At 47.1% G+C, this 20,123-nt stretch overlaps 1 protein-coding gene across 1 annotated transcript; it reads right to left on the bottom strand.

Moving 5' to 3' along the window:
* Positions 1-15,277: 15,277 nt before the first annotated feature.
* Positions 15,278-17,903, bottom strand: PROX2 (prospero homeobox 2; the record flags this gene model as incomplete). The annotated part of the gene is given in 5 exon segments (XM_082761204.1): positions 15,278-15,674; positions 15,750-15,983; positions 15,985-16,011; positions 16,013-16,144; positions 16,455-17,903. Coding segments are annotated over 5 exon segments (2,028 nt in total). The 3' UTR covers positions 15,278-15,488.
* Between the last annotated feature and the right edge of the window lie 2,220 nt (positions 17,904-20,123).

Here is a 20,123-nt window from a genome sequence, read left to right on the forward strand (position 1 = left end):
GTGTTCTTGGTGGACCATATAGCATGGTTTTTGTTTCACATTTTAATTGTGGTCTGTGTGTTCACATATTGACAGTGCTCAGAGCCATCCTTACCTGGAAGAGGTGCTCATAACTCTGGAATGTGTCCTGTCTTCCAGGTTTATCACCTGCTCTTCCTCTCAGAGACAGCTCCATTAAGGCCCCAGGTTTTGCTGGCCTTTAGGAGCCATTATCATTCTCTTTCTTCTGGGAGAGCAGAAATGATCATTTTCTGGATCCTAGTTTCTCAGTTATGTTAAATTTCCATTACTACGTGAGTATAAATTTTTTTGGATGCCTCTGAAATACTCAGGGTAGTAATGCAAGAAAAATGGTTCTTTAATGCTGAACTTGAAAGCTATGGCATTCAACTGTAGCATTCTTTGGAGGGCAGCATAGAAAATTCATTTTGGTCTTAGTATGTCTTTTAGTCAACGCTGGTTGACATTTCAGGACATTTCATTCCATTTGTAAGTCTACTGTCTTGTAGAGAAACATCGTAAAAAGAAGCAACAGACACCAGAAGTTATACCCATGTATTCCTGTATAAGTATGTTGAACTTGCTGAAAAATAATAGTCCACACTATAAAAAGTGGTGCAAAATCTTCATAGATGCTGACATACCATTTCTGCACAGTATCACAGGTTTGCTGGTGAAAACTTTCTTTTGTCCTCTCAGGTTTTGAAGCAAATACCTTGTGTTGACAACGTTGTGACCAGGCAAGGTGTTTAAATCCTAAAATAATTGTTTTAGTGGTGAACTGAAATTTTTCTCCTGATCTTTCTGAGGGAAGCAAACGAAGTCCTAAATTTCCTTCTCTGCTACTCTTTGTTGCTCCGCTGAGTGATTATGTTGCGGTTTTCTTCTAGGTTCGGAAATGAGCTGGTTCTGATGTGGTTATGGTTTATGTTGTTGAGGAGAGCTAATGGTGCTAATGGATGGGTTTGTTTGCCATTCTAATGGCTTGGGTTTTTGGTTTTTCATCTTTGTCTATGGTGCATGATTGAAAGCTCTCTGGAAAATATATGAATATATGAACTTGTGTTATGCCCTGAATGTGTTTAATACAAGAAAACCAAGCTCCCTGAATGCAATGTTTTTAAAGTTGAAGGTAATGAATATGCATTTGCTGTGTATGCATGCTATTATGTAGCACATGTACTTTCTCTTTTAAGTGTTGCCAAGTGATCTTTGAATTCTGGCTGAGAGTTGTTCACAAAGGAAAAATAATAGTTAAGAAATAATTTACCTTGTATATTGTTGTGGAAATCAGGCAAGCTTCACTTAAGAGAAGCTGCTCACAGGTATGTGTAAAATGGCTTTCAGTCTACCGTAAGTCGTCCCTAACAGAACTGGAGTTCTTGTGACACACATACCACTGTTAAGAGTTGATGCTGTTTCTTGACTTTTAAGAAGCTTCTTGACTTGTTAATTGTTGTCTGTATTTTTGGTGGAAAAAACTAAACCAGGACCTTTTCTGACACTACCTTTCCAGGCTAAATAATATTTCTGGAGCATGCAAAGGAATAGCATGTGACAGAACTGATTTTATTGTGTACTACTATTAACAATTTTGAAAACTTTTTCAGCAGCTAACACTCAGGTTACATCAAGTTTGTGTGGTTAATGCAGAGTTAAAGAGATGGACAGAAAATACACCTGGTCATACTTAATTCTAATAAGAGAAAGAAAACGAATCAGCCTTCAAATTTATGGCAAAACTTCAATTATGAAAACACCTTGGGGGTGCTAGTGGTGGTTGTTCTTTTTTTGTGGCTCCCTAAAGTTCCACCTTTTCCATTTCAGTGATATTGCCATCTGTTTCAGTTGGTTTGAAAGTTTTGCAGGTTAGTTTTCATCTGGTTGATGGGAAGTAGCTCTCAAAGAAAATAACATTGTGCCAGAGCTACAGCGTGTAACAGATTCCTCATACCTTAGTCCTTCATTGAGTGAACAAATTAAGCAAAAATGAGAAATTCATCCTTGCTGCTGGCACAGAACTGAGAGTGGCTGGGTAGTCCAATGCTTGGCTTATAGTCAGAGTCTGGTGATGAGTGATTTCTGTTTTGTCTGGAGAATCTTTTGCTATAGAACCCAGTAAGGCTTGATCCTGATTTAGTTCTTAACTCGTCTGCTCACGATATTGGCTCGAGAATCTGTCACAGCAATGAACAGAAAAAATGTTCGTTTTGATAAGTGGCTAAATAGGAAAATATGCATCCAGCACTTTCAGGTCCATCTTTTTCTATGCACGCAATTACGTTAACTCTAAATTAGATTGTTACTGTGTAGTGCATCACATTTAAAAACACAACCCTGAAAAAAAAATCATCAGCTGCTACTGAACGGAGCTGCCTCTACCTCTTGAGCAAATTTGACTGTTAAGAGTATTTTCTGTGAATTGCGATTTTAATGGCACCTCATTTTTCTTAAGACTTTCTGCTTTGTTAAGAACACTGAAACTACCTACCTCATGTAAGAAGTACATGTGCTTTTTGCAAGGAAACATGTAACCTAAGACAATGTGTGGATACATGAACAGAGCGTACTTGTCATCTTCAGTCGTCTTGTGTGTTTTACTCTACAATTGCTCATTGAGCTTTACGGGCTGACTAAGGTATGCTAGATTAAAAATGCAGCATATAATATTCCATCACCTGGAAATGTCATGGTTTGCTTTTTCTTAAACATTTACGTCAACATAGATGAACAACTTACCTTGTATTGTTAGTTTCCTGTCTTTACAGGAGAAAAGTTTGCATTTGGTATGTTAGATTTTTCACTTTTCACTTGTCAGATTGGATTTGGTATTTTTTGGACTTGCTTCAGTCATCTGTATGATCCTTGTCCATTAACTGCGTTCCTTGCCTGTCTGTCTGTAAACATTGCATTGCTGTTATTGTCTGCTTTTAAGGCACCGCCCTAACTATTTTCTGAAGCACTGTAGTTGCTGAACAGCCATTTAGATACCATTTAGATCCTGAGTATCATTCCAATTGTGTTTTTTTATGAAAGGATTGAAATGAAAAAAAATATTGTATTTTTACACTGAAACGATTATCCTTCCCGCCAAAAATCCCTCATCCAGTCCAGTTGCTTTGAATAGTTAAAAGTTACGAAGGATGGCGATCTGTAAGTCACACTGGAAAGTATGCTTCCTGCAGAAATAGTCTCATTCATTAGCGTGCTTTTAAATTAGAACAAGACCTCTTGAGCTCAGATCTGTTTTTCCCAATTGGAGATCTCAACATTACTGGAACACTCTGAGATTTCAAAGGAACAAAGTAATTTGGCCTGTGGGACAGCTTGTTGCCACCTCAACAACTTTGTCGTTAACAGAAGAAGAAAGGTCTTTGCCTGATATAAATCCACTTAATTAATGCGGATACCATGAGTTGTTTCATGCCCTTTGGACACAATTTCCTATAGCAGATGGTGCAATTTCATTATTAATGTTACTGCCGTGTAATTATGGAAAACACTGGACAAACCTCAGGACTTGAAGAAAACATGGTTGGAAACAAATGGATGGAAACAAATTGAACTTCTGTTTTTTCAAGTTCTTAACAAGCCATCCAGCTAGTTAACTGTGAATTAACTCAACTGCAACCCAGGAACTCTCTTGGATTATTGTAACTCGGTGTGCATGGCCTGGACAGGAGAAGCAGTACTGAGAGTTTGGTGTGGGGAATGTTCACGTGGTCTGCGGCCTCAGGAAGTCAAATGCTGATGGGTATGTTGTTCCTTTTTATTATGCTTCTCTTTGTTATTTTTTGTTTCCCACACTATGCCTGGGAAGCAAAGTTGCAATACTGCACTTCAGATCCACAGACGGTCTGAGATCAAACTGTGCCAACACAACCTACGTACCGTGAGATAAAGTGCTTGAGGAAAAGAGATGGCCATTTCTGTTGAGACCCACACATCTGCAGCGTGAATTGTAAGCGGGTAAAAGGAAATTCAAGCTCTTACAGCATCATGCAAGATTGATTATACTTAATTTTCTTATTGCAGAAATGAGAAGAGAGAAAATTCCTGGAATTTAAAATATGAACTGCACAATTCTCTTTATTTTGAGTTTCCAAGGCAATCTTCATTACTGTCTCATAAAGCCTGATCCAAAGTAGTTTTCTCTTCTACTTATCCATTCCTACAGGTGAGAGTCAGAATCCTTCCACTGAGTAAAGGAACACAGAGCAACTTTTCTGATTTGTGTTCCAGATTAATCCCTTTCATGGTGAAATCCTACTGTTTCATTCTTACCAGTGGAGTCTTCCAGCAACTATGATGTCTTTTTCTACCACTTCCAAATTTCCCTAGTACTGGATCTGCAGCCTGGAGCCTTAAATCTCTGATGCATATAGGGTGGAAAATTGGTAATGACAGTATTTGAGATGGATTATTACTTTGTAGGTGATTAATACTGTTTGGAAGCAGAATGTACGCTTCTATTCATGCTTTTGGTTAAACCAGGTAAGCCCAAGTACTGTTAAGCAGACAAAAAATACAGCAAGTTACTGGAAATAGAAAACTGCAAGTGTTTTTGAAGTAGTTGGCGTTTTGGTTTGGGTTTCTAGTCAGGAGTATCTGGTCTCTTTGAATTTTAGGATTCAAAATTTAATATGAAAAACCTTAAAGCTGCCTGGATGGAAATAGCTATTTTTGTTTTTTTCCTTGTATTTTTCTAACTTCTGGAAACCTTGTGGAATATCTAGGCCTATTTCTAGTGTTTGTATTCTGGAATGTGAATCATTCAAATATTTCTCCTTATTTCTTCCCTTGTATTTATGCACAAGAGCATATGAATGGATGTTCAGTTTTACACTGGAATTTTTGGCATGCTTTGGATGGCATCTGGACTGTCTGCTGTAAGCCCTGTATTCATACATGAAGTCTCTGTGTTTGAACACACAGTAATCTCAAGGGAATGCATGAAGACCCTTGCTTACTAGATCTCGAAATGTTGCTGCGTTTGGAGGGAAACTGTAACTGCAGTGTTCCTTGGAGAAGAAAAAAAAATGCATCTAAGTGGAGGAGGGGAGGGGAAAAGTGGGGGAAAAAAAAGGGGGGGGGGAATTCTGTCAGTTGTACTCTAATTACCTGAGCTGCGATCTGTCTTATTTAGCTAGAACATGCTAGCAACTCTGATATTTGAGGTATCTGCCATAGTAACTCAATAGATCACAGAATCACAGAATTTCTAGGTTGGAAGAGACCTCAAGATCATCGAGTCCAACTATACATAATTCTGGAGGAAAATATAAAATAATCCATATCATTTTTTGTCTACAGGTCAAAGTATAGTTGAGCAAGCTGATTTTGAAAGGAATTTGTATTGAAAAGCCTATCAAGGGTGATTTGAAAGTACTTCTTAATCCTCTTTAGAACCACAAGCCATTAACAGATTGTGTGTAAACTGAAACATTGCACAAAAAATAGAAACATTTTCCAAAAACCTAAGATTCCTTCTGCCAAAGACTTGTAGGATGTTATTTTCCTCCCCTAGGGTTTAATACACAGAGGGAGCAGTGCTGCAGTTCTGCCCTGCTTTGGAACACAAATGACCTTACCTTGTGAGTACAGATCTCAAGGTATCTGTTTTGACAGGTAGGTAATAGAGGCATTGACTTCAATTTGGCACTATGTGCTCTGTGGAAGGCAAGATATCTTAAGCAGCATTTTAAAATTATCTTTTTGTTCTCTTTTGGTAAGTGTGACATAGTAATAACAGAGTTTGACCACTGTTGCTGATCCAGGTTTAAGCCTTTGTATGTGTAGCTGCTTTTTTTTCCTAAAAATACTGTAGTACTATTTGGAGCACAGAAAACATCTTTACTGACAAACACCTACAGTGTTTCAATTTATTATTCATCTGTGGATGCTGAGAACTCTTGTGCAAGTGATCAGTCTTTACTGGTGTTCTTTGAGGTGTTTGTTTTTCTATTCCCTTTGAACTGAAGTTGCCAAATTCTTTTCTTTGAAGAAGACATGGACAGATTAACTTGTCTGGAAAATCTCATCATATACTCCTGAGTCTGAATCACAGAAATCAAGATTTTCAGGTAATGACAACCAGATGGCACTAAAGCTCTGTTTTCATGTTAGGATTAAACTGGAGAAAAACCAAAAGTTTGAAATTGTTTCCACTACCATTACATTTTTGTGGGTTCCTATTGCCCAGTGCAGTTCTAAGCCATTAACTTCTACTTCATGAAAAAGCCACCATTTTTCCATGGAAAAAAAATAAATAAATAAATCATTGGGTTAACGTTGCACTGTTGTGTAGAGTATCACTTGCAATCTGCTGTCAAGATTTTGCATTTCATTGAACCTACATGCTGCATAAATACGGAGTGGGATCTTCATTCTGCCTTAAGGAGACGTATCAAATTTAAATGGTTTCTTTATGTCTTTATAAAAAGCTTGACCACTGCTGACATCTAATGGAAAACAGGATTCAACTTGCTGGTAGCTGCTTTAGGATTGTAGCATCTAAATATATTGTAGCAAGAAATGACTTCTTTTGACATCTTCCAAGGTTTATTACTGAATCTTTCACTTTTTTTTCCCCTTGGAATGACAAAAAAATAAGGATGGATGTCTGAACCAAACCTCTAACATTACTTCTGATCTAATTTCAAGACAAAATACTAAGTAACTATAATGAATGAAATTTAATGTTCTTATTTTGTATTTGAGACAACACCTTCCTTCCTTTATGAGAGCTGGACGACCAAAACTCACCTGTAGTTCCTCCACACAGAAGTACGTGGATTAGCAGCTGTGGATTCTGTGGAGGCTAGAAGGGCGTCATATCACCTGTAACAGTCACGTATCAGGATATTCGTTTTTAAAATCATCAACATGGGAAGCTCAGCTGTGGACAAGAGCAAGCTGTTTCTGTGGGGTACATGAAGAAGAGCCCTGCTTGCTCCAGTGTAGCTAAGAAACCACAGAGCTTCAACATGATCGGATATACTACCAAGACCTGTCTCAAGGAATCCTTGAAGCACTAACACAAACAATTTGAACAACTTTGGTTCAAATGCACATTGTATGACATGTTTAGTGTACCTTTTGCAGCCGGTACTTTGCAGTTGAGGAATGTGAATACCCTTTTCTAAGGAGTTTACAATCTGCATATTCCTCTGCTGGGAATATAAAGGTTTGTATCTCCCTTCCCTTCTCCCAACAGGCAGCGAGAATCTGCTGCGAGGCTGAAGGGATGGCCCTAAGGAAACTTGGGTATGAAATTCCTCAGTCTTACTTATAAGTCTGTCTGCTATCGCCTCACTGCATTTATGTGGCTCAGATGCAGCTCAAGAAGAATATTCAGGTACCTTTAATCAGTATGTCAACAGGATTTGTTGGGGCAAGACACAACGCGGTGAGTATGCACTGGTGATGGTATGCTGGTAGTCCACGACCATCTCCTACTTGAAGATTAGCCTGGAGCAAAATAAAAGTCTGACTAAAAAGCCAGATTCACCTCAGTAAAACCTGAAGAAGACCAGTAAAACTGGCGTGATTAACATTTTTACTAAATCTGAAAACACTGACCATGTCATCTTGTTGTTTTGTGTTCTGCTTTGATGGTTTATTGGATTCTGCATCTAAATCCTAGTCTTGCATTTAATTTTAAAAGCCACCGAGAATTTCTGTCTCAAAGGCTGCCCTCCACGCACTGCATACCCCAATGCAGTAGTGTCCAGGCGCAGAGAGGTTCCTCAGCAGGGTCTGCTACAGCTGAGCAGTCTGCTAGGGATTGCCTTTGCTCAAGGAATATTGCAAAATTTCTCTCTATTCAGACATTTCTTCCCCATATCTGACCTTTTTGGTGATAAGTTCTGTAAACAGCAAATAGGTGTGCTGTGTTCTTGTTGTGGATGGTTGTTTACCATGCCTGATGAAACAGAGCTCCAGAAATACACATTATTTATGAATATCTGCACAATTGACGTTTAGTCCGGGATTGGTGACGAGGTGACTGCACTTGTGCAGGAGTGCAGTTTATGGATGTGCTTCATCTGGGTGTTTTTATTCACAGAGGGCTTGATTCCAAATGCCATTCCTTTGGAAAATATGATTTATGCAGCTGTTCTGAATCAGCCTCTTATTTAGATGAATCATTTAGGTGGGGTCTTTAGTGTATTAATTCCTTCAGTTTAGGAGTTTTATTTTTTTCTGAGATAAAAATATGTAGTTTATCTCTACAGTAGTCACTAACTTTCCTTCTCTGGACTATTTTGACATTTCTTTTATCTTAATCTGTCCTTGTCTACATACATCAAGATGAGGAAGGTTTCTTTTCAACAGCAGAAGTGTAGATGTACAGGAGATAGAAATGATGTACAGTTAATAGGAGTTACAGTACTCCTAATGTCCAGTTAGGTTAATTACCTATTTTCTGTGCTTTCTGCATTTTTTACAGGTCATGAACAAATGTATGATCACCTCGTATATGTCATAAAACAAAAATAAATGTGTGATGCTGAAATCAGTTGTCTTTATGTTCAGTTCTCTGGCCGGATGAGTCCAGTCCAGCTGGGATTGGCCTCCAGCACCTTCCCCTCTGTCACTTTCCAAGTTTCAGTCTGTATGATTTACCCACTCCCCACCCCCCTTTGTGTCAAGTCCTATAGACCTGAAGCAGTATAGAGCTTAATGTATCTGAATGTACAGATGGAGTCCACGTATCATAGAAAAATTGTTAACTTCCTGCACTATATCGATGGCTTTCTTCTTTTTAAATATTGCTGGTTTCATTGTTCCCTGTTTTTGATACACCAGTTGTGGAAAAGGAAGGTCTCTGGTGCTTTAATTGCAATAGAGTTTAAATTAGTTTAAATTATTAATGTATTCTACAAATAAGCACCTAGGAACAACAGTTAACAACATAATCAAGATTGAACAGTATTCTAGGGAATTATGGAAATCACAAAAATAGAAGTATACTGTGAAAGAGTACAAACTAGAATTCAGATTCCTTTTTTGGCCAACTTTCTTTGATGTAAGACAAAGGTTTTGAAAATAGGATAGCATTTAAAATGATGCCTTTGGTGATCTTGGAGAGAAATATGTTTAGTAGTAGTTGGCCTCCATTTTTTCACTTGTACAATTGCCAGCTGAGATTTTTGTTTGTTTGTTTGTTTTTTAATGTCACTGTTACTGAGTTTGGTGAAAATAGGCTTTAAAAGTAAGTTCGTTTGGTTTAAAAAAAAAAAAAAAAAAAAAAAAAGGCTTTAAGGAGGTTTCTGTGTAAAACCTTTCTCCCTATTAATCTCAGTGCTCCTTTATTTTTATTTGGATTTAGGACGTGTGTGCGTAGGTCTTCTATATGTAGGGCCTGATTAATTTTTTTTTGTAACACCGTGTTTTTCTTGTCATAACTCCATTATCTCTGCTTTCTGATTTACACCTGCAAGATATGAGTTACATCTACAGTATTTGCATTTATCCATCCTCTCCACCTTCCTCTCCCCCATCTCTCTTAGCTGTTACCTTGTATGTCTGAGGATCCTTTCCCAGCTTTAGCTCCCAGTGTGCGTTGTTGTGCTTTGGGTGTCGGGCTCTTAACTCTATGGTCTTTTTCCAGTGGAAGAAACCACTCACTGCTAGCAAAGACGTGAGCGTTCAGTAGTACTGACTAAAGACAATTGAACTGGCACAAGAATGCCCCTAGGAAAAGGTCTGGGAGGTGGTGAACAGAGTTGTGCAAACTCTCCAACTATCAAAATCCTCGGATTGCTGGAGCATGTCATAGGGACTGCGCAAGAGCCTGTAAATACCCCCAAAAAAAGATTTCTGGGACATTACACACTGCTTTCAGGTGGTGTCAGTGCCAGGCTCCTGAGGAACACTTTCCCCCCTGACTCCAGCATTGTTTGCAAAGAGAGGAGCTGCTCTGCAAAGACTGCTGCCGCTACTTTCCAGAGAGCAACTTCTGCAGGGAGAGCAGCTGTGGGGCTCTGGGGCTGGGGCTCTGTGGTTTCTGTAACAGGCCCTACAGAAGCACTACGGGCACTAAGATCTCAGCCAGCCTCCCGACCGATTTAACATTCAACATCTGTTAAGAAACAGATCTCAAGCTGCAGTTGGGATATACCTCCATCAGTGCCGGCTGTGATTCATGACGCAGTTGAAAGCAAAACTTGTTTTTGCTTAGCCAGTAAAGTGGCCACAGAATCGTGGTGATCTGAGTAACTCGGTACCGTCAGTAGGTTGCTGTGTGACGAGCAGTGATGCAGACAGACTGTGGGCTGTTAGAAGGCAGCAGGATGGCCGCTGGTGTTTGAGCATGCGAGGAAAGAAATTGCTGTCTTTTTGTTTGAATTACTCAGCACGGTTACATGGAAACAAGCTGACACCAGCTCAGGAGAAAGAGGATCCTGCACTTCTGTCTTGGTTACTGGAGAGTTCACGTGGCAAGAATTTCTTCAGCACCAAACACGTGCTGTGCCGCTGCAGCCTTCCCCATAGTCGCTGCTCAAGCACAATGTTCAGAGAGAATTCCTTCCAGAGTAAATGCACCCCTTCTAAACATGAAATGCAGGCATCTGTATGAGTAGGCCCACCATCTGCAAGGATTTTGTTTCCCTGTGTGGCACGCCAGGTCAGATACAGAGAGCACTGCTGCCTAGTCATGTTGTGGGACAGAAGATGCTTACACAAGCAAATCGTGTCTCCAGCTAAGTGCTGACATATGGCTGAGTACTGTGGTGTCACTCCTTTACTTTCAATTACTAAGCAAAGCTCCGTGAAGTTCCCCAAACAGAACATTTGCCACCAATCAAACACTCCTGCTACGCCTTGGGAAGCCAGGACCCCATGTCATGAATAGAGGCCCCTCAGCAGGTGGACGGTGCTGACCACGGGGTTGTTTCCTGCTCCCACGTGCTGCTCTGCCAGGCCCTGTTCTCACCTGAAACGTCTGCTCTCAGTGTTTGTGACAGATTCACATGGCTCAATTGCACTGGCCAGCCCTGAGTACAAAATCCATTTTCTAAAGGTTCTTCTGGGGCAGTTGCACCCTACCCAAAGGGTGTGTGAAGAGCACGGTAACAGGCACACGGAGTTCAGTGCCAGCTTCACCATTCTGTGCTTGGGACGTGGCCTTCCATGGAAGAAATGCAACAAACTGAGAAGTCTTAGTTGGACCATGAACTGTGAAAGCTGAGAAGATCTGGTTTTGCTGCTGTTTGGCCTCAAGATCCCAGCCTGCAACACTTTCGAACATGAACAGATTGAATTCTGCTTTATAAGGGTTGCTCAGGAGAGGAGAGTGCTATGGCTTTTAAAAATACGGTTTATAAGGCATTATCTTTTTGTAACTGTAGCTACTCTTCCTAAAGTGTTTTATTGAAAAAGAGCCTTTGTAATTGTTTCTGTTTGAGCACAGGTTGGGGGCTCAGTAGATGTGCGGATGGGTAGGGCTGGCACACTTCTCCCTTGGCCATCGGTTCACCTTGTCTGCAAAGGGTGGTCCTTATTTTTTCCTGTTTCTTACTTACAGACTTGGCAACTGGAAAGGGAAAATGATTACTTAGGCTGCTGAGTATTATGTTCTGAGACCCCAGTGAGGGCTTTTTAAAGAGAGAGGAGTATATATGTATATATGTTTTCGGATATTTGCCTTAGCTAGTTTATTAAAGTAATACAAAGTATTTTTTTATAAATTCTGTACTTTGTGTAAAGCTGTATACAACACATGACGTGTTTTGGGAAATACAGTAAAACACTTCTCACGTTTCATTTTTTTTTCCTTGATCTTGTATTTTTTGTGCTTTACTTCAAGCTTTTAACTTCACTGCTTGCTTTTAGCTTCTTATTTTCCACAGTTGTGGTAAGACAAAAAGATTGAACCTGTTCGTTACGGGCTGACACTTTTAAGGCTAATCCTTCTTAATCTAGTAGAACAACTCCAAAGAAAGCTGTAAAAGCCTGGGCAATAAACACCAGCGGGGAGGCTGCCGGGTTTGGCTCATGCCAATTAGGCTTACTGCTGTGTGGTTGCAGTTGCTTAGTACATAACGAGAAGTAGCCCCAGAAAGCATTTGTGGTGCAGATTTTATTGGAATAGCAAACCCAGGAATGGTGTTTGATGCTCTTGTACAAAGTGAAAATCACCCTCTGAACCGCTGCTCGGGAGTGCTAAAAAACAAATGGCTAATTTGGGGAAGTAAATGGAAATACTGCAGAGACCGGCGGTAGGTGTGATTGCTCACTGTGAATATGATGACAGGGATCTCAAAGGGAGAAAAAATGCTCTCTCCTTAGAGCAGTGTAATGTTTGTACGTTACAAAAATGATAAGGAAGTTGATCATGAGGCAGGCCTTTGCTTGTAGCAAGCCTTGGGTGCTGCTCCGCCAGCTGGATTCATCTGTCCTTCCAGTGCACATAGCAGGACAGCCACTGTGGCTGAGATTTCATGAGCCTGAGCTGCTGGCTTACCAGGGGATGTTCACCTGGAGCAAGCTGCACTGTGCATGATGGGTATTTGAGGGCAGGGCCTTTTCAAGGACTTCTGCTTGAGCTGAAGTCTCAAGGGCTGGTTCAGCCCCCTCTAGGGCTGGTTCAGTCACAGCAAACGGGTTCAAGCCGCTCACAGCAGTGAAGAAAAACCTGAGATGTTTCATTGCTCGTCAGAGTTTCCTCCCCAAGCTATTATGGCACGTGGGCTGAATGTTCAGCAGGGACTTCCTCAAGCTCTAATTAGTTGTACACGAGTACTGAGAGTTGTACGTGAGTAATGAGAGCCCTAGCAATAAGTAAGAACATACTTGAAGTAATAACATACTCGAGTACTAAGGGCTCTCAAGATGCAAATGTGGTCACATCTCCCTCTTTCAGCTGCTACAGGACACTTAGGAGCCCAGAGGCAAGGGAAGAGCAATATTTAGCTCTCAGTGGTCTCTGCAATCGTTAGCTGTGTGGGCTGGGCATCTTGCTGTGGATGGATTGCAAATGTAGAAGGACAGCACTGTGGACCTGTTCTCAGAGCAGACAGTTACTGGTGGCTCTGGGTAGGTTTTTTTTTTTGTACATACCACGGGCATTTGGATAGGTGGAGAGAATGGACTCTTCTTTTAAAAAATTTGAAAGTGAGTCAGCAGGAGGTGAGTGCACTACCCCCATTGTTTCAGTGGATAGTTGTGGAGCTTGCACAGCCCACCCACATGCAGGAGTCACTACATCTCTTCCTTTTCCCCCTAGCCCTGTAAGTACACACACTTTGCTAATAGAAATCCCCATGTGGCAGGCACCTGCTTGTCTTCATTTGAAAACTGCCTGCTGTGTTTCGGACACCACTGGGCTCTACGAAAATACAAACCGTACCCACATTTCTTCGCAGAGTCACTCTGGCCTGTTTTTTGTTTGTTTGTTTGTTTGTTTGTTTTTTTCCCTTTTCCATAGAAAGTCTGCCTCGGTAAAACTCAACACGTGATACAAGATACTCCTCACAGCCAAAGGGTGACTGGTGCAGGATACTTCTTTGCTCTGCAGGTGACAGAGCGCTGGCACAGGTTGCCCGGAGAGGCTGTGGTATCTCCCCTTGTTGGAGATCTTCAGAAGCCACCTGGATGTGGTCTTGGGCACCCTGCTGGAGCAGGAGCTGGACCAGATGGCCTCCAGAGATCCCTGCCAACCATTCAGTGGTTTGCAGCCATACCTCTGCAGCTTCGCTGGCACCCACGAACTCGCACATGAGCAGGGAAGCGACGTACCTGGGCAAGAACCTGCTTCCCCCAGAGACTGTGTACCAAAGGGATCTGTTCCAACAGCATGTCTCCACTAAACCTCTATCTTACATCCCCTAATGCTTTAGCTACAGCCCAAAAAAAATATGTTAATGCCTTCCCTGAGCCAGGCTGTCATTTCATGTCCCGGTGGTGCCCATTTTGCCTATATGATGCACTGTTTCAGCTCTGCAGTGCTCGCTGCCTGCAGGAATGGCATGGCCGTGTCATTCGTGGGGTCACCAGCAGCACTTCTCAGGTGATGGATGTTTGAATCCAGCCCCCATCAGCTTTGGGATGAGTTTCTCATCCTCCTGCTGGCTGCTGTGTTTGCAGCAGATTGACCTGAGGCTCTGGGTGAGGTTATGGGTGTACACGAGCACATTTGTTAGCCAGGGTGGCTCGGCCCCACAGGAATGCTGGCAGCAGCAGTAAGCCCTTCTCTCGTGGTGTTATTTTTTTCCCCAGCAAAATGTATGAAATTCCCAAGGTAAAACATTAGAGGAAAAGTTAACAGATAGGTCTCTAGGGATGTAAAGTCGCAACTATGCATTTATTTAAAAGTGAATGAGTAAATTTGGAGTTGGGGTGGTAAAACATACAAACCTCAAGCAATTAACATACAAACGCAGGCAGGAAATGTGGCCAGCCCCACGTCTGATGGCAGAGGGCCATGGTAAAACTGCCCCTGTTTAGGAGAACCCATCCTGCCCTGACGTGGCTTCTTTACAGGCACCCAGCCTGCAGGTCTCCCTGTGTGCTCTGATGCTTGGATTTTCCTTGCACCCTGCAGCACGTCCAGCACCGTCCTGACCCCTTCCCAGCCCTATTGTCCCCAAGCCTTTTGCTCAGCGATGTCGTTGCCCGTACACAGTCGCATGGTTTCTCCCCTCTCTGAGCCTTCCTCTGGCTCCTCTTCACAGCCCTTCCACCAGGTGTGCTGCCTTCCCCCACCGCTTCCTCTGCTAGGACAGGAGAGCCAAAACACCTCACCTGGTAGAAAAGCAGCCGCTCAGTCCCAGCCACAAGGAGCAGCGATGTCCTTTTGGCTTACGCTTCTGCAGGAACAGGCCAGCAGGAAGAGCTTGTGTGAGCGCTCCTGGGCAGCTCCACCAGAAGCCACGCCGCCTGGCTTCATCTCCACAGGGGAAGGGGCTGTCTGTGCCAGCCGTGACACACAGTTTTACATCCCCAAGGCACGGCCAGCCATTCTCATGGGCTGCTTGAAACGCTGGAACTCACCAGATGTTTTCTTTGGACGCTGTTGTGTTGTATCTGGACCAGGCCCGAGGAGTGCTGCCGGGGCGGGCACGGCGTGCTGGGCTGCCGTGCCAAGCAAACTTTGCCCACTGCTGGGACCTCAGCCTGCTTTATAAACAAAAACAGGCTCTCTGCCCTGATTTGCAGCCCTCTGGAAATGAGGAGGAAGGTGGCTGGTCCCGGGTCCCGGGGGAAGCTGGAGCGGGGCCTGGAGACCGGCCATTTCCCAGGCTCCAAGCTGTTGGCTTCCTCTCCCTCTGTCCCCTCTCTGGCACCAGCTTTGAGCAGCCAAATAAAACACACAGCATAAAACCCTGGTGCCTGGGGCGAGCAGCAGACCTCACCCCAGGAGGCTGTCTTTTAGGATGGAGAGGAATTGGAATAATGGATGCCAGAAGCTGTGCCCGGGAGATGTCCGGCACAGCCACCAGCGGTTACCCCAAAACTTCTCAGCCCCCTTGCACGGCGGATCAACTGCGGAGCAGCTCCTGGGAGCACCCCACGGCTTTAAACACCTCGGGGATGTGGCTGTCCAGTTTGGAGATGATTTTGTAAATGGGTTTCTTCCAGGAGGGGTCGGCGTCCTTGCCCGCCCTGACGGCGCTGAAGAACTCCCGCAGCGTCAGGCTGGCCACCTCCAGGAAGCGCCCGGGCACCTGCGGAGAGACGGGCAGGGGGGTACCGGGGCGGGTGGGCACCGACGGCCCCGTGCCCCAGCCCGCAGCCCTCACCTGGAAGTCGTTCCCCTTGTTGTAGTGCGTGTTGAGGGCGCGGAAGAGCTCTGAGTCCCGCGAGACCCGCAGGGCTCCGGCGTCCGCGACGCCCTCCAGCAGGGCCTGCCGGGCGAACTTCTCCACCTGGATGTAGTAAAACTCGCGGAAGTTGCTGAACCATTTGATGAGCTGGGAGGTGATGCAGCGGCTGAACTGCCGGGGGTAAGGGGAAAGAAAAAGGCGTCTCAGCAAAACCAGCGCCAAAATCCCACCCGCCACGGGTCCCTCCCGGCGCCCCGCAGCCCTGCTACCTGCACGTCGAGGAAGTAGGACCTCAGCAGAGCGGAGCTGGGGTAGCGGGTGAAGAAGAACATCAGCTTGGCCTTCTTCAGGTGGCCAGGGGTCAGCGCCTCCTGGGTGCGTCTCGGGGTCAAGGAAAGCCAGCACGCAGCAGCCCCGGGCTCGCCTGCCCAAACCCATCCCCACGCCTGGCATCACGGGGCGGCTGAGGCTGCAGGGACCTCTGGAGGCCACCAGGACCAACCCCCTGCTCCAGCAGGGCCACCAGGACCACGTCCAGATGGCTTTTGAAGGTCTCCAAGGATGGAGACCCCACAGCCTCTGGGCTGCTGGCATTTAGCATAAAACAGCACAGCCCAGTTGGATGGGACCCCCAAAATCATCTCCTCAAACCATCTCCTCAAATCAGGCCCCAAAGGATACGTGGGTGGGGGTGAAGGGCGCCCCGTCCCCCTCCGCCTCGCCGGGGCCCAGGGGCAGGGGGCACCGCTGCTGCCTCACTGCCGACGGCCGCAGCCTGGGGGCTCCCCAGTGAGGGTCCGGGGCCTCGGGGGGACACCTCTGTGGGGCTGGGGGGCTCCCCCAGTGGCCGTAGCCCAGCAGCTGGCCCAGCAGCCGGCCCTCCTGCGCTGAGGGGACGGCCGAGCCCAGCGTGTACCCCACACCGGGTGCCTGGTGGGGGTTTCTGAGCGCCGTGGGGCTGAAGGAGCTGCCGTGAGGGTCCAGGCTGTTCCCTGAGGGCAGCGATGCTGCCTCAGGTGGGGGTGAGCCCAGCGCGCCCACTGGGGATGACTTAGAGAGGGATTTTCTGCATTTCCCAGCAGGAAAATGCTCCCCCCTGGCAGCCGCCCCTGGCCCCGGGTGCTGCTGCAGGAGGTGGCTGGCCGCCTTCGGCCACACGCTGGTGAGGACAGAGTCCACCACGCGGGACGTCACCCCGGCCAGCTCGTGCTTCAGCGCCTGCGAGAGGACCCTGGCCACCGAGGGCAGGCCGCCCGTGTCCTCCTGCATCCCCTCATCCTCCTGCGTCCCCTCGGGCCCGTCCGCCCCTGGGGAGCTCCCCCAGGGAGCAGCTTTGTGGGGGCGGCGGGCAGCAGCGGCACCGTCCCTGCCCGGCCTGTCCCCAGCCTTCCCAGCCAGCTCAGCACCTCCCAGGGGCTGGGCAGCGTCCCCAGGGTCACACACCTGGGAGAACCTCTCCTGAAGCCACCTCAGCTGCTGCTCCAGAAAGCAGAGCTGCTCCTTCAGCTGCTGGCACCCCGCAGCATGGGGGCTGCCCCCGCTGGGTGCCCCTCTCCTGGCCACCCCCGCGCCCCGCTGCGGCTGGGGCACCCTCGGCTTCCTCCTGCCCTCCCAGGACATCTCGCCGCCCTTCTCCCTGTCCTGCCCCACACCTCCCTCCACGCCAGTGCCAGGGGCTTGTGGGGTCGGTGGGAGGCTCATGCCTTGGATGATGCTCTCCACCCTGGCCCGCTTGGCTCTGAGGTGCTCGTCTGAGAGCGGCTCCCTGTCACTGGCACCGGGCACAGGAGCTGGGGCACGGGTCCTGGGGAGAGCCAGGGCTTGTGCTCCTTCTGCAGGAGGCGCACCGAGCTCGTAGCCCTGGGGCAGCCCCACTGGTCGTGAGGAAGGGAAAAGGGTGCAGGGGTCCAGGCTCCTGCTCACCACCGTGTGGCTGAGAAGCTGTGACACGAGGGACACGCCGGGAGAGGACAACAGAGGGTCCCTCTGGAAACAGGGCTCTGTTTTCAGCCCCTGGCCGTGCCCTGAGGTGGCAGGGTCTCTGCCCTGCTCAGGGCCCCTCCTGCCATCCATCGGGTCTTCTTTCCTCCTGGACACTGGGGGGCTGCCCTGCAGCTGGTAAGGGATCATTTCCAGTGACGGGCTGGCAGGCGGCCCAGGCGCTCGAGGTTTCGGCCAGCGAGAGGCACGGAGCTGAAGAAAGAGCAAGAAACATCACTCGGCAGGACCGGACACAGCCGCCCTCTATGCACGTGGACACAGATCTTCCTCCCAAATTCCCAGTGCATCCCAAATCCCTCGCAAAACCCAGGGGAATGAGACACAGAAATCTCCAGGTGCTGTAAAACACGTGAGCTGCTGACAGTGAGCATTTATGGTGCCTGGAGCCCACTTCAAACATTTTGGCCCCGAATGTGAGGATTTCCTGCACCACAGCCGTGTCCCTGGGAAGGGTTGGAGATCTGTCTCACCGTGCCTTGACTTCAGCTTCTCCATAACCACTGCAATGGCTTTAAATACAAAACATCTCCCCTATCCCCAAGGAAACGGGAGCCTCAGGAGTACGTGCAAGGCACGGGCTCAGGAAGATAAGCAGAAAGGGAGCACAGAGCTGGGCTGGTGGACTCCGATACGAGGGCGGCGAGCACCAGAGAGAGCCCTCCTCCAGGTGTGCCTGAGCAAAGGTGCTTTCAGGTGCTCCTGGGCACTGGCAGGGTGCCCGGGCTCAGGGACGGCAGCCCTGGTGGAGGCATTCATGGCACGTAGCTGCCAGAGTCCCGAGGACACGGAGATGGGCAGCACCTGCCTCCCACGGGAAGGGGCACGGCAAGGGTCTGGGGACAGGGACAGCATGGTGTGACCGCTGGGATGCTGAGGCTACCACAGCGCAGGGCTGCCAGGGGCTTGTTAAAACACGGAATAAAAGGGGTGGGGATGGGGATTACCAGGGAAGAAGGAAAGTCCTGAGCCAGCAGCCCCAGGCTTAAAATTGTCATGCTGAGTGCAGGCGGGCAGCCACCTCCTCCACTCTCTTGTTCTGACAGCTTCACAAAAGGAGGAGCGAAAGCTCATATCCTGGGCCATTATGGTGTAAAAATCCCTGTGGGATGCTTCCTCATCAACCACGTTACTTAGCAGTAGCTTTCCATACCTGAGGTAGGACGGTTTATGTTTTCTCCAGGCATCTTTGAAGTGCCTGAGATTCTTTTTCCTATGCCCAGAAATGTCTGATAATTTTCAACCCTATTCATCTCCTGTCCCACGACTGTTTTCTCTACGGCAAGTCCTCCAGGCTACCGAGCAGTGTAGAAAATGTTTCTACTCACTGTTTTATAGCAGGTTGCCCTTCTTTGAACAGCCCTTTACTCCAGGATGGTGTTCGGGAGAGTAGCTCTACCTTTTGTAAACTGCACATCACAACTCATCACCCCAGCGTGGGTCCTCGGGCTTGCCCCTCCTGTAAATCACCATCCTGTCATCTCAGTACCACGCAGACTGTGCTCCCCTCCTCTGTCAGGACTCTCTGAATTTTCTCTGATGATTTTCCATCCTCTGGAGAGGCAGCTCTCTGCGCAGAGGGAAGTGTTGGCTTCAATCCTGCCGCCCCAAGACCTGCAGCCAGCTTTGAGCTCAGCGCCGCTGCCGGCTCCCTTCTCGGAAGATTTCCAGCCCTGGGAACCCAGGGCAATGGATTCCCCACAGACTCAGAGCTGCCAAAGAGCCCTCAGCTTGGCTAAGCCTTCCAGCACCTGAGCTGCTGCCTCCCTACACAGATCTGGGGAGTGGGAGCAAAACCCATAGTCCCCAGCCACCACAGCCCCAAGGAGAGGCTGCAATTTGCTGCAGGCACGGGAAGCCTCAGGACAGAGGACAGGAGGTGAAGGTGAGGGGCTTCCAGGCATTGCTTTGCATCCAGACCCTGCCAAAATGTCCTGCCCAGGAGGTCCTGCCCCACACAAACTGCTCCCACTGATGGAGCCCTTTCCCTGCCGAGTTAACAGATGGGTGCTCTTACAGCCAGCCTTCACCAGCGCTGCCTTTCGAAATACAAAAAAGAAGCTGAGGCTCCTCTGAACTGAAGAAAAAGACCAAGGAGCAAAACAAAGCTACTCAGAAAAGCAACCAGGCATGTCCTCCCCGAAATGGGAGCGACCCCATGCAGGCTTCCCAGCCACCCCTTGCTGGGAGAGCCAGGCACGGAGCAGCCTGCTGCCCTCCCAGCACTGCAAATCCCCCCCGAGCTGCCCCATCCCCTCCACCTCCATCGAAGGACGCCAGCCCGAGCTGCTCGCCCCCCTCTGCCCCGCTCACCTGGGCTGGCCGGGCACAGGGAGCCCTGAGGACAGCGTG

The sequence above is a fragment of the Aythya marila genome, assembly GCF_965140915.1.
Source record: "Aythya marila genome assembly, chromosome: 5".
In the NCBI taxonomy this organism is placed as follows: Eukaryota; Metazoa; Chordata; class Aves; order Anseriformes; family Anatidae; genus Aythya; species Aythya marila.